This window comes from Onychostruthus taczanowskii, unplaced genomic scaffold, assembly GCF_017590055.1.
Source record: "Onychostruthus taczanowskii isolate IOZ18803 unplaced genomic scaffold, ASM1759005v1 scaffold72, whole genome shotgun sequence".
Classification (NCBI taxonomy): Eukaryota; Metazoa; Chordata; class Aves; order Passeriformes; family Passeridae; genus Onychostruthus; species Onychostruthus taczanowskii.
In genome coordinates, this window is record NW_024505008.1 from 827607 (window position 1) to 842183 (window position 14577).

The following is a 14577-nucleotide window of genomic DNA, read 5'->3' on the forward strand; positions in this document are numbered from 1 at the left end:
GTACCAACACTGGTCCTTGCTCCTTTGAGCTGAATGACTGTAGACTCAGCAGCTCAGACAGATTTTGAGATATCTGGCTTTCAAGACAGGCCCATAACTTCAGTCACCATCAGTGTCTCCTTTCCAGAGTTGCTAGCTTGTCTATGAATGAAGAGTAGGATATACCCCGCAAACTTCACAAGTAAACCATTGTTGAAATAAGATAGTTTGTATTATTGACACAGAACACATTATAAAATTACTTGATACAGGAACAGAAGACACCCATAATTTTATTGCCTTGTCAGATGTAAAAATTTATTTATGCTATTTGTCAAGTGTTTAAATTTACACAAAAGACAAACACTTAAACTTCAGGTCCAACTGTTCATCAGTAAGCCCTACATCAGAATAACCTTGACACTTCCAAGGAAAATTTTTACAAGACGCTTAGAACAGCAGAATATCATAAATAATGGCCAACTTCACAAGCCTGAGGATCACTACCTCATCACTATTTCTCTGCTGAGCATGAGAATAGAGGAAGCCTTAAAGCCATTTTAATCCCCAAACACTATCACTACTGCACTCAGAGCGTTTACATCACTGCCCTGCAATAATAACACCAAACATTACAGTTAGTTGTAAAGATTTATCACAGCTTCCCCTAACAAAATTACTTTTCTTTTAAACATAACAAGAGAACTGTGCATCAGAAAAACTGCAAAATACACAATCACCCATTTGGCTTGGTTTTACAATAAAAATAGTATCGGTCATCTATTTGTTAACTTCAACTCTTATGTCATACTCCTTACCCCTTCCTTTCTCACTTAGGAAACTACACTAGACCAGGCAGTTTAATTGTAGCACTGAGGTAGCATATTTTAGTTGAACAGAGTAATATGTTTGATATGTGCCTCTTCTCCTTTAAAGCACAAAAAAACATCCCCACAGTTTTTCAACATTTTTGGAGAAGACAGGCATATAGCTCATTTCCAACAGCCATTCTATTTTGAATTCAAAGCACAAAGCATCTATGAATGGTAGATACATTATACCAGCTCAAATGAATGAGAACATATACAAGAAGAAGGAAATATGTCAGTTTTATTAGAACTAGGGTTACATTTTAGCCCTATGGCACCTATTGTTCCCTATTATCAAATGCATCTTTACCGTCCCTGAAATTTAATTTCAAAGACAAGGATCCTGAAAAAGGGCAGCTGCGCCACTGTTCTAAATGATTTTCACACTATTGACACAGCCAAATAATTGCAACAAAACCAGATTAAATCCAAAGACCTAACATAAAGTCAACAGGAATTAACAATATGAGTATACTGAAAGAATCAAAGTTAAGGCAGAAGGTATGACTTAATGAACTGAGAGCACTTTCCATTCACTTAGAAGTTAAAGCTGAGATAGCCTTAAAAATAATTAAAGAAAAACCAACACCAAAAAACAAACAAACAAAAACAACCCAAAACCAACCAACCAAACAACAAAACAAACCCGCAAAACAACAAAAAATAACAAAATCAAAACAAAATGAAAAAATCTATCACTGCAAGAGTAGAAGCCTCATTTCCTAACAAATTGAGAGTAACAGTATCTCAGCTTTGCCCTTCTGGCTAAAAGGTTTAAAAGACTAAGCTGAAGTCAAGTTGTACTCAAGATTGCAGCCTTAATTTCTAGACTGTTTATTAAAGGAACTCTTACAGACACACCTGTGTATTTAGAAAGAATAATAAACAGTGATCCTAAAGAACAGGAGTAATTTCCTGCTCTGTGTGCCATGCTTGTACACAAAGCCTTGTAAAACTCTGCTGAATGCTACACAATCCTCACCCAGCCCCAGGCTGGATCTTTGAATTCCTCCCTCCATCTTCCCCACAGAAAAGCAAAAATTTTTACTGTAGCTAAAAATCCCTTCAGTCAGCCTCATGTATAGGGAAAATTGGGTTTTAACACGTTGGAAAGCAGACTGAGAATGTAACTGAGCTGACAGATAAACTCCCGTGCAAACACGTAAACAGCTGAGGGAAAAATGCTTAAGTTATAATGACCAATTCAAGCTGTTTATGAAGGCATTGATGTTAATCTTTCAAGTAACCCAAAATGCACTCGAACACCTGTTACTAAAAACTTAAGGCTTTTATGAATACCCTCTTACATACAAAAGGAGTATTAAACAGAAGGAACTTGTTTACAGTAAATACAAACATCTGAAAAATCTCTGAAACCTGTTTATACAAATACTAATAAATTCTTCAATATTTTGTACAACTAGAAGGTGCACAGATTGGCATTCAAGCAGTCAGTGCTGGCAAACATCTGTCAGACAACAACATGATTTACTTGGATAACAATATAGTTCAAAATGCCATAAATTAAAAAATAAGTTAGTTCACATTTTTTTCCCCAGATTTTATGTACATCTTAGTCTTTAATGAGATCGTGCAGCCTTCTTCAGAAGCTCAAGGTCTTTCTGACGGCTTTTAATTGCTCTGGCACAGCCATATTCTTCCAGTTGCAGAGGGATATACTTTTCTATCTGAACGAGCCCATGCCCAGCAGGACTGGTAAACAGCTTAATCCAGGATGGCTTAACGTTTCCTCTGAAGCCCAGAAAGGCCAAGCTTCCTGTGACAGAAAAAGCTCAGCATTACCACACCAGCCAAGCCCACTGCAGCATCATACAGGACTGGTTAGGTAGGAAAAGGCATGCACCCCCCACATTATTCAGGGCATTCATCCACTCTCAGCTTTACATGCACCTTAAAAGGAAATAATGATTTGCAATTTCCTGCCTCAATACTTAGTATTAAATTCCCTGAAATCTTAATTTAAAATCACAGCTAATTGGACAGTTGTAAAACCTGCTTTCTCAACCACAACTTGTGGCATCACTCTGAACAGATCAGAGCTACCCCATGTGGCCTATAAACTCATCATCCCTCAAAATACCAATAGCTTCTCATTTCTAGCTTCAAGTTGTTTTAGAACAGAAAATACTAGATAGGCACAGGAGATTGCTTAAAAATACATTTGCTGGGTGAGGCACAAAATACAGGCTTCAGAAAAAAAGCCTGGGACTCTTGTGTGATCCACAGGCACAAAGAACTGCTAGTTACTTCTCTGTTTGCAACCAGCTTCACACAATGGGATAAAGAGCTTTTCTGCCCCATCTGCTAAAGGGCTGCCCATCTCCCTTTTCAACAAGAGCTGACACACAGCAGCCACACCAGCACAAACTGGCAACCACCCTCTACCAGCTGCATCCTTCTCACACACCCCATAAGAAACCCACCACGCCAACGCAAGCACAAAGACCAAGGTGGTGCCAAAGAAATGTGCAACATTTCCACCAACCGTTGCTCTGAAGATAAGGTGGTTTCGCTGTCCCCAGGGACATTAAGGCTTCAGCTAAACTATCAGGAATTGCTACATCACCTCTTGTGCTCAGCAGAATGATAGACCTGCAACAGGAACAGCATGACACAGCGGCTATTATAAACACATTATTTTAATATTCTGCTACAAACCTTTCCAGCTAGCTGCCCTCAGTGTCCAATTCCTCATGAATACTTATGACATGGAAATAGTCAACCATTTCTGAAAGAAGGACTTAGAATTTCTTGGTTTTAAAGTAACTTTAAATTTAACTTCAAAATCATTGGAAAGTGTTATTTAAATACAGTATAGTATTTTGTATCAGAAAAGTCAAGTTTGGATACAGATCCAAAATTAGAGAATTAAAATACTGATTATTTTCTGACTAACTCTCTATCTTTATTTAGTGATAAATAATTTTCTGGAGAGAACAGTATTCTGGAGAGAAATCTTTCACATAGCCCTTGCCACTGTCCTTATTAAACAAAAAGTTACTCTTGTTTTAAGCAAAGCAGTTGCATTACATGATGATTTGTTAAAGAAAATTACTTTTGAGGGAAAAGGCAACACCAGAAAAAATATAAGTGTTCAAAATCTGCTTAGTTTTGTTAAATAAGACTACTGTCCAATAAATTGCTCCTCTGTTTCTCCTTTTGCCTGAACTTAGACATATGTTTTGTTCACTTTCAGAGCTCAGGTATCATTACCTATTCATCATTATTTAAATCCTTGTCAGAGAGCAGAGCTACAGCTTGCAGGACATACTGGAAATGACTGGACATTGGACATACCTTTGTGGAATTCCAGATTTTAAATATCCATCTACACGCCTAATGTCTACTCCAGAAAATAATTTGTTTCCCAACACTGTGCCAGTGCAGGCATCTACTACGACAATAAGTATTCCATTATCCTTGAAGGAAAACATGGTATCATTGACCTGAATGGCAAGAAAAAGAGAGAGAAAAGGAAGTTAATAAGAAACAAACAGCAATTCTACTGCACTCAGTGTTAATCAATCTTACTCTAGTTTAGACACAGTAATTTCCTTACTAATACTTGTTTCTCCCTAGCAACTCTTCAGTATTCCCTTTGAAAGGACACTCCTTAATGTGAATTCTGAAATTGCATGGGAGTCTTAAGCCTGTAGCTTCCACAGGAATATTGCACATTTCAGGTGACTTACTACCTGCCTCAGTCATTTCTCCTGCTTTCAGAAGCTAAAATTCAGATAGTAAATCCCCTGAACTTCTTTACAGTAATAGATTTATTATTAATTGAAATTGATGCCTGCAGCAGGTTAGTTCCAGCCCAGTTTCTTCCTCCTGCTTTGGATATGGTACACACATTCCTGGAGAAGTTTGCTCATGTGCCATTTGTCTACCTGAATAACTGAAGGTTCAGCCAGGCAAACAATGACACTGCAGAATTAAAGGCATGTGCAGACGAAGTGGCATTTCACCTTCACGTGCAAGTCTGCTTCAGCATCTGGATGGAAAATTCAAACTAAAGTACTTGTTATACAGAACCACAACACTGGGCTTATTTGGGCCACATCAGAACAAATACAGAAATCTACTGATTCTTTAGCAATTGCCATGTAGAGGACTTCCACAAAGTTTAATGGTTCATGTGACCTATCCCACTAACTTACTAATGTGCTTGCAACAAGGACAATTTCAACAAAATGTGTTTAACTAACAAAAAGTTAGTTTATGTGTTCTGTTTATTTCCAAAACCAGTCATAATTGTATACCCACACAGATTTAAACATAAGCTGAACATTTTAAACTCTAATGGGAACATTTTTCTCTTCAGCTTTGAAGCCTCACTTTCTAAGGTTTAAATATAAGCTTTTTGACTCTGTTTTTTAAAAAATTAACCAATCTTTTCATTCAAGTGAAGAAAACTGAGATCTGAATTATGTAGAGATGTACAACTGCTATAATACAAACTGCTATGGTGATATTTACAAAGAAAACCATAAAGAATACTTACATATATAAATGCTTGCTGACTTCTGCTTGATTCTTTTTCATCAGATGAATTAATCTGCACAAGGAGGTAGTTTCTGTGAGGGTCACTGGTGAATACCATCTGGATATCAAACAAAACAGTTAAGTACATATATTACTGTTTCTTCAACACTTTATCATGTCAGTTTACAATAGACAGCCCATGCTCCAAAGCAAATATATCCATTTGTCAGTGGCATTATTTATGGTACTACTAGTCCTAATAAATATAATGATACATAGTGTAACCTATTTTATCTCTTAATTTCAATATTTTTCTCAGCTTGTATAGCTGAGACAATTTCAAGTTCATGCTAATAACTAAAGATCCAAACAGAGAGTAGATCACTGCAGCAAAGCTCTCCATGTAGCATAGACAATACTGCAGTGCAAGACATCAATCCACCTGTGTCCCTTTTCTGTAGCACTTGGAGCAAGAGTTGAACAAAAGAAGAAAAAAAACCCTGAAACCTTTGTGCTACAGAAAGGACTCTAAACCTTCAAGGAGTCCTAGAAGATTAACCAAACTGACCACTGTAATTTGATAAGTGCAGTATTCTGTGCTGGAAGATTGAAATTTGGACTTAAATTGAGCAGACAGCATCACCAACTCTACAGTTCATGAAAGTTTTAGCTTATTTTATTTTACCTGAGTTGTGCCACATTTTGTACATGGTACAGTAGTTTTTTCTGGCATCTGCTTTATGACGGTTGGTACTTGGTAGTACTTTGGGTAAGCTTTTGTCATGCAATTACTTATCCCTTTTGATGAATCTTTGGTCACAATCTTGATCCTTTCACATCCCTGAGATGAGCAATAACTGTGACCATCCCTATTATATTTGGCTTGAAGAAACAAAAACAGTAATCTACACAAAAAGGGGAAAAATAATCTAAATTAACTTGTGAAATATAGGTACTTATATTTAATCTTAGCAGCTGTATTTCATAATTTTCAGAAGCAGACAAACTACAGTATTCACTTCTGCACGACTGTCCAAAGGTTTCAAGGTATTTACAGTTCACTAGAGTTAGGAAATCCCTAGCAACTTATCTAAAATTCCCCACAGTTAAAGGAGACATCAATATAAATGTAGATGCTTTGTAAAGAAAAATCAGCCCTCAGATCAGCAGCTTACAGAAAGCAAAAACCAAATTGCAGAGCATGAATTTTTTCCTTGCTCATAGATCTTTGCAGACATGCAGCAGAAATATTCAGTTTCACCCATCAACACTGAACAATACAGTTGTGCTACTTCAAATGCCTGAAAGGCAATTTAGGGTGTAAAGTTCTTACACAGAGCAACATAAATGTCTGTTCAAAAACTACATTCATTTGTGTATTTATTACAGACAGGCACAGTAGCAGGTAACAAAACAAAATAAATAAGAACACAACTTATAAATTTATAAAAAATGTTTGCAAAATTCATAACTGATGTACACAGGACTTAATTTATTGGAAGCTGATGGTATCTAAAACCTCTCAGAAGGATCTTAGTGGCCTCTGTGAGAAGTACTTTTGAAAGAGAGACTAGGACTTTTAAGTTCTTTTGAGACAGCTGAAAACAGATTAGGATTTTCAAAAAATATCATTTTTAAATGTTGGAAGAGAGTTTCTTGGAAATTTATAGAATTTTATGCTTAACAAGAAAACAGATACTTTCTCGGAAGACTAGGAAATTAAATCCTAAAACGCACTGCTCTGCAGCACACCAGATACTGTATTTTCCCCAGACATGGGATAGGAAATATCTTTGGTCACTGTAGTGCTCATAGAAAGTATTTCAATGACAACCATAGTAGTTTGGAGATTTAAAGACATATGAACATTTTTCCAAAGGGTTTTGGAGTCCTTCTCAACAGCTTTCCCCTTATGCAGGTGCCTCAACCAATTGCTTTTAACACTTTCAAACTGGACATTTCAAAGTTAAACAACATCTTCTAGTAGAGTCAAATGACAAGAGTTACCCAGTACTGTTGTCAAAGTAAAACCTCTTGTCTGATCGATTCCTTTCAAGCTCCATCATTGAAGATACAGGCACATAGCGTTCCACCTTGCTTGACAGAGCAGAGGACCGCCTTTGAAAGGTTTCCAACACTATAAGAAAATCTGTCTTTGGTTGGTAACAAAGACCAACACGAATCCAGTCATTCCTAAAACCAAAATAAAATGTATGAGTCCTTGTAGGAACAGTTTAGGTGTCAATACAGAACAAAGAGATCACTCCAAAAAAACAAGAAACAGGAACACAAAAAGCTCCTAAACCCTCAACCAGATGATCAAATCTGCACAGCCTTTCATTACACATTTTAAGAACTGATTCTCACAGGATATATTTGGTTATATACTTCAGAGATACTTAATAAGTTCATCTGCCAACAAAATCAAGTATGATAAGCTATTCAACTGCAATTCTGCCAACTTGACTATTGCTACATCATCCTCTCCAAAGGTTTTTCCTTAAAGACACTATACTGGACAAGTGTTTAACCTCAGGTGCAGATTGGTTGTTTAATCCCATACTTTTGTATTTGTAACTATGAAAAAAAAAAAAAACAAACAAAACCCAAACTCTGGTCTTCCAGATGGTTGCAAACTCATGCACAGTAATTTTGCAGGACATAACTTCCTTATGGATCAAAGCCATGAAAGAAAATAAACATACCTGTTGAAGTTAATGAGATACAGGTAGGTGACATTTGGAGCTTTTCCATTCCAATGCACTGTATAGCCCTTTTGGAGCATCACCACTGGCTGGTACTGCTGAAAGGCAGCTGCTCTCTGATTAATACCTCGAAGAACCATGGGATTGGCTGGATACTCATCTCGGACAATAGTCATGGAAAGATTCTGTCCATTCCAGGTTTGGACATAAACCTATATGATATTTAAGAGGGTGAAAATAGGAAAATTTGGTCTCTTTGCCAAAGAAAATGAAATTGTGAAGCATGATCAGGATAATATTAACCAAAATGCTGCAATTTGATGTTCTGAGTTATGTAATACACAAATCTCTCCTGAATAAAAGTCCTATTTAAAAAACTATTATAGATTTTTCCAATCTTACAGAAAAAAAAGTGCATGGAGGAGAAAAAAAAATCAGCTATAACACCTGGCCACACAGAGCAGGAACCAGAATGGGAATCAAACCCGTAAGATTTGTATTCAAAAGGTGGTATTCAACATATCCAGAAAACAAACCAAGAAAATAACCCCTTAAAATCCACTCTGTGAAAAAAAGCAGAGAGAACTTGTGTGGAAGAAGGCACCTTCAATGAAAAAATGTTTTAGCAGATACAGCTGCAACACAGAATTCTTGACAAACACATTTAGTTTTAACTTGCCGCATCTGATACTGTACCTTCAGTCTGCTGAGAGGAAGCATGATGCATAGACAACTGGTTCAAAGGTGTGATATATACAGAAGTATTTTTAAAAGTCAAAAAATTTTTAAATCCAAATACAGGTAATTTTTTTTATTTCTTACGCTACCTGACTCCAAAAGTAGTTCATTTTATAGATTTGCCCCAACCAGAAAGCCAATAGTACTAGCCTGTGCATAGTTCCCACTGCAAACCACACCATTCCATTCTGTGATGTTAATGCATTTGGGGTGTCTAATCAAGTAATTATCCATTCGGCCCACATAGGTATCCGTGTAGTCAGTCACTGAGCCATCTAGATCATGAAATATTGAGTTCTTGTCACCATCCAGATCTCCTTCTTCAAACCACGGACCAGGCTTCCCAAAGAAGGCTTTCAAAGAAACCTGACAACAAAAATAAAAGTTTTTGTTTTTCCTGACGTGAAACACAGACTAACATCTCCACATATGGGAAACACAGGAATTTGACAAAGCTGATTAAAAACTTTACAGCGAGGATAGCAGAATCTTGCAAAGCAGACATGCTGGGTTTTACTAATAGGCTCAGGCCAGCCCTTGCTTCTGAATAGTGTTAATATTTGCTGCAGAAAGTTCGTTACTAAGGATATACCAAACCTTAAAAATCCTACAAAAATTTCTTTTCAGCTTTACCATAAGCTGTGAATCATTTAGTGTAACATATCCTACATCTCTGATGGTAATGGATTTTTTGGTCAGGAGACAAAGGAGGTGTGTGTGCCCACCAGCCAGGAGATAAACTCTGAAGTAGGTATGTGTAGGAAGGATGACCTACAGCTCTTGTTTGTGTATGTTAAATACAAGAAAAGAAAACCATTTGCAGGACTTCAAGAAAACTTGTAGTAAACTTACGTTTGGACCAAACTTCACATGAGAAATGTTATTTTTTGGAGTCATCTGCCACGGATTTTTCATCAAGAATCCAACTGCACTGGTAAATCTGTCTGGAGTTGGCATGAAGTTTTTAAATGTGCACTTGGTAAGGTGAATAGGTCCATCATAAATCTGAAAGCCTCTGATTGGAAATGTCCTGTTGATGCAAGCAAATATTTATACCATCCTGTAACAAAATTCATGGTACATTTGAATCTGTGTCAAATACATCTCTTCTCAGAAATCAATAAAGTAACAATTACAGAATGACTCGCAAGATAGAATTTAGCAAAAGAAATACAGTTTCTGTGCTTCTCTAATGAGTCAAAAAATCCCCTACTCCTATATTTTCCTGTTTCGGAGCTATCACTCTGCACATGCAAATGTGCCACTTTTTCAATATGAGAAATACAGCAGAAAAATAATACCACCTGTTCTTTGATTGATCACAGCAACTGGAATGACTGCAGACTGGAGGAAAGCAAATGTCACTTCTAACTTGAGGAAGGAGCACACAAAGAATAGTAGGCTTAGCTGGTAAGGCTTAGCTTGACCCCCAGGAAGATGATAAAGCAGCTAATCCTAGAAACCACTTCCACGTGCCTGGAGGACTGGAAAGTCATCAGGAATAATCAGCATGAATTCACCAAGGAGAAGCTGATAAACTTCTGTGATGAAATGACTGGACTGGTAGAGCAGTGGGAGAGCAGAAGATAGGGTCTACCCCAACTGCAGTAAGACTTTCGACACTGTGTCCCATAAGATCCTCATGAAGAATGGGTGGGATGAGAGGACAAATGGCTGGGCCCAGAAAGTGATGGCATAAAGTCTACTTGGTGACCAATAACAGGTGATGTTCCCCAGTGGTCAATACCAAGTCCAGTCTTGTTTGTTATTTTTACTAGTGACCTGGATGATTAGGCCAAGTATAGTCTATGGGCCAAGCTTGCAGAGGGCACAACACAGAGGGAAGCAGCTGACGCAGCAGAGGGTTGTGCTACCACCCAGACAGACCCCGACAGGCTGGACAACTGGGTGGATAGGAACCTCATGAAGTTTAACATGGAAAAATGCAAGGTCTTGCACATTGGGAGCAACAACCTCTTGTGCCAGTGAAAAGGACCTATGGGTCCTAGAGGAAGTAATATTAACAATAAGCCAAACAATGTGCCCTTGCCACAAAGAGGTAAAAAGTATCCAAGGCTGCACTATGAGAAGTGTTATCAGCAAACTGAGGGAAGTGATACTTCTCATTTTTTCAGGACTGGTGAAGCAACAATGTGGAGTGCTTGTCCCCCTTACAAGGCAGATATGGAGACACTGGACAGTGCAGCAAAGAGCCACAAAGATGATTAAGTTCCTGGAGAATCTCTATGGGAAGAAACACTAGGAGACATGATGAGCCTGGAGCAGAAAAGCCTCAGGCAGGAATCTCAATCCTCTGAAGGGAGGGTGTAAAGAAGATGGAGCCAGGCTATTCCCAGAGACAAGACCAGGAGCAATGCGCACAAGATGAAAAAAAAGACGTCCCTGCTAAACAACAGGAGAAGCTTTTCACTAAGAGAGTGATTGACCATTGGCACAAGTTGCCCAGGAAATTTATGAAGAATCCACCCTTGGAGATATAGTAAAGACACCTGAAACCTGGTTGTCCTGGAACCTGAGCCCTAGGTGACGGTTCTTGAGCAGAGGAGTTGGACAAGATGACCTCCAGAGGCCCCTTCCAGCATCAGTTGTTAGGTGATTCCACTCAACAAGACTGAACACCTCATATCACCACCACATTAACCTCTCCTCTTTAAATGGCTGAACAGCAAAAAACTGTGGTGGCCGGGGCCCACTTCACCCTTTGTCCTACTTGTCCCATGTGTAGGGACAGAACCTGGAGCCATGTGGGCATGGTCAACACATTGTACTACTTGATACCATCGTACACCATGGCTAGGAAGTGGGATGCTTTCTCATTTTCTGAAGGAAGAGAATTACTTTTTCTGGGAAAGCAGTGGGGTAACACTGGTCCTGACCAGAGTATTTGTCCACAGGAGAACACTTTGGGATGCTAATGTAACTCTTGGCCATCTTGTTCTTTGTCTTGAGAGCTACCCAGTGCCAGGCTGAGTGGTGAGAATTTTGCAATTTTTTTGCACATAAATCACCTTTGTTTTATATAATTTTATTATTAATATTGTCGTTATTATTGTCAATATTCTTAATCTCATTGTTTCCAGTACACTGTTCTTGTCTCAGCTTGATCTCTGTCTTTTGTCTTTCTCACCTGAGGAGGTGAGGAAAGGGCAGTGGCTACATGGGGCTCAATTTCCAGCTGGGCTTAAACCAAAACAGTCTTCTTTCTTATTCTGTGGCAAGGGTAGGACTTGGCATTATGTTAAACAAGCACCAGTGCAAGTCAAAGAGAAAAGAGAAGGATCATGGTCACAGACTGTGATTTGTCACAGACAGAATGCAGTCTCTAGTCCCAAACTGACCTTTGAAATTCTCTTACCTGAAGGCTCTCTTCTAGACCTAAATACTTTTTAAGTCTAAGGTTTAATTTAAGTAGGATAGCTTAAATTTCTACAGAATAGTAACCTGTGGAAGCATCAGATGAACCTGCATAAGTAAAAAGGTGAGAGTGACACAGCTGCACACAGAGCATTAAAAAGAGAGAATCACTTTCAACGGAGTCTTAATCTCTCGACAGCTCAACCAAGAAGGGTCTTTACATCTGATACAGCAAGTTTTTCTTGTATTTCCACTTCCTTCATTCATAATATACTTACCGATTTCTAGGCAGAGTACGTGTCTTGTTGTCTATTCCTCCAGTTCCCACATATTTATTTTGTCCACCTTGAAACCCATAATTCCTGCTCTCACCTATGAACAGCGATTCTGATACCTCCTGGCTGGCACCTTCATCATTTGGGAAGCTCCCATCACTATTAAAGCACATCAAAGACAAATCTTTAGCCAAGAATCTCCAGCACCATTTTTACTTCTGTAACAGCCCTCCTCAAGCAAAGTCATACAGACTTCATGGACAATACACAAAACAGAAATTATTTTAAAAGTACTCACCTTGCAAATGTCAAACCTATTCCATTGTCTGCAAACCTACAAGAAAGTCCAAAACATCAGTTGTTTTTTCTGAATTATCCTACAGTTGGTTAATCTAAGAGTACATCCTGCTATGCACTGAAAAAAGATTGACTTTTTCTATTAATGGAACATATAATCACCACACAGTTAACTTTTCCAAAAGCACTGTTGCTAAAAAGTAGTAAAATAATTTTCTACACATTTCAAACAGGACTTGAGAGCTTCAGGGAGACAACAGAAATCCCAGTCCGAATTTACTGTCTCTACCAACTCTCAGGCTTCTTTTTACTACAGCTGTTTTTTTGCTGTTTAAGGCAGGTTCTCATCTAATCACATATAAACCTGCATACTTGAAGTTGTGGGATGGTATGACAGCTGATCATACTGAGAAGTTCCTAAAGTTAACCATCAATCCTCTCCTATAACCCTGTTGTAATGCACTTCCATAAATAAAGCCTCAGAGAAAACAGCATGCAGCTGTTTGCTTCCAAATACCTACCCAGAGTTCTGAATGAGGATATCGCCTCCCCTAACCCAGGCTCCATGATCGTTGTTTTTGAAAGAGATTAATCTGTCAATCAAGGCAGCAACTCGGGGCTTTTCAGGGTCTGCATCTTGATGAGGTCGAAACCTGGGAGAGATAAACACTCAGTACAAGAAAACTTTTTTACCTTTTTTTATATGTGCCATATATGTTGAGCTGAGTAAACCTGAAAGACAAACAATCATCTGATGGGCAAGTTTCACTGTGCTTAATGTTTGGAATGAAAGAAGCTAAAAACAGGTACATCTCTGGTCCTCACCAGTGCTAGAAAAGCGTCTGTGGGATATCATGAAGAAGGAACGTGAAACATCTCTTTTCCAGTAACTCTCACAGGCTCTTGCTCAGTCTCTCTACGTTTCTTTAGCTGCCTTTAGCCTCCCTTTATCCCCCTTTTCCTTCTGCCCTCCCCACTTGTAGTGGAGCATTAATGTGAAAGTTTGATGAAGGGAATTATAATCTCCTTGCAAGGACACAAAGAAGGGCTGACATTAGTTATGCAAGAACAGTCTGGACATCTGTCTAACTAATCCTACAAATGGTTTAAGCTTTTCTGACATGCAGCAGTGCTGCTTCTTTGAGCATGCCTGAGATTCTTTTATTGCATTGCTACCAAGATGGTCTTGTATAGTAAATCATGACTGGAATCTAGTTTAAATAGTAGGAAGAAGCAGTCTCATTAAGAATTGGTGACATTTTCACTTGATTACCCCCAGGACCCCAGACAAAAAGTAATGCATTTTAAAAAACTGCAAACAGGCATTTTGAGCAGGTAAAGATACCTAGTCTGTTATCCCAATCACCTGATACTCTTTTGTTGAGATTTGGATCTGCCCCCTCCCCATCTAAGGGAAAAAATGGGAAGATAAGTAAATGCTAAGTTTTGATAGACTCAGTCTTCTCAATTAACATTTAAATCCCTCCAGTCTGGTTCCATGTACAATGACTAGGGACCTCACATAGTTATGCATTAGGTAATTCCTTTTCTTTCTGCTGTGAAACACAACCCCACTTCATGCACTGTGTTCCTTGCATCCTCAACACACTACAGGCTCTCAAATGGCATCCTGCCCCTCTCAAGCTCCTCTCAATTAACTGTTATGACTGAGGTAAACCGCAAGGGTTATATGGATTTTCTGTCAAAACATGACAGAAGTATTATGAAGTATCAAGTATCATCAAAATTTGGAACTTTCGTCTTTGCATTTGCAGTAGTCATTTGTCTTAAACACAGGTCAACTGACAATAAAGAATCTATGAACCATACTAT

The 14577-nt window shown here is 38.4% G+C and overlaps 1 protein-coding gene across 4 annotated transcripts in view; it reads right to left on the bottom strand.

Moving 5' to 3' along the window:
* Nucleotides 1-275: 275 nt before the first annotated feature.
* The window catches only part of CEMIP2 (cell migration inducing hyaluronidase 2), a 50045-nt gene continuing 35743 nt past the window's right edge, over nt 276-14577 (bottom strand). For all 4 annotated transcript variants that reach the window (XM_041422219.1, XM_041422220.1, XM_041422221.1 and 1 more), the window contains 12 exons: nt 13266-13397; nt 12746-12781; nt 12451-12606; nt 9650-9827; nt 8948-9163; nt 8060-8271; nt 7362-7547; nt 6040-6259; nt 5374-5472; nt 4167-4315; nt 3355-3461; nt 276-2625 (listed from right to left, as the gene is read on the bottom strand). In XM_041422219.1, coding sequence (XP_041278153.1) covers nt 2429-2625; nt 3355-3461; nt 4167-4315; nt 5374-5472; nt 6040-6259; nt 7362-7547; nt 8060-8271; nt 8948-9163; nt 9650-9827; nt 12451-12606; nt 12746-12781; nt 13266-13397 — 1888 coding nt within the window. In that variant the 3' untranslated portion in view covers nt 276-2428. The remainder of the gene's footprint in view (nt 2626-3354; nt 3462-4166; nt 4316-5373; nt 5473-6039; nt 6260-7361; nt 7548-8059; nt 8272-8947; nt 9164-9649; nt 9828-12450; nt 12607-12745; nt 12782-13265; nt 13398-14577) is intronic.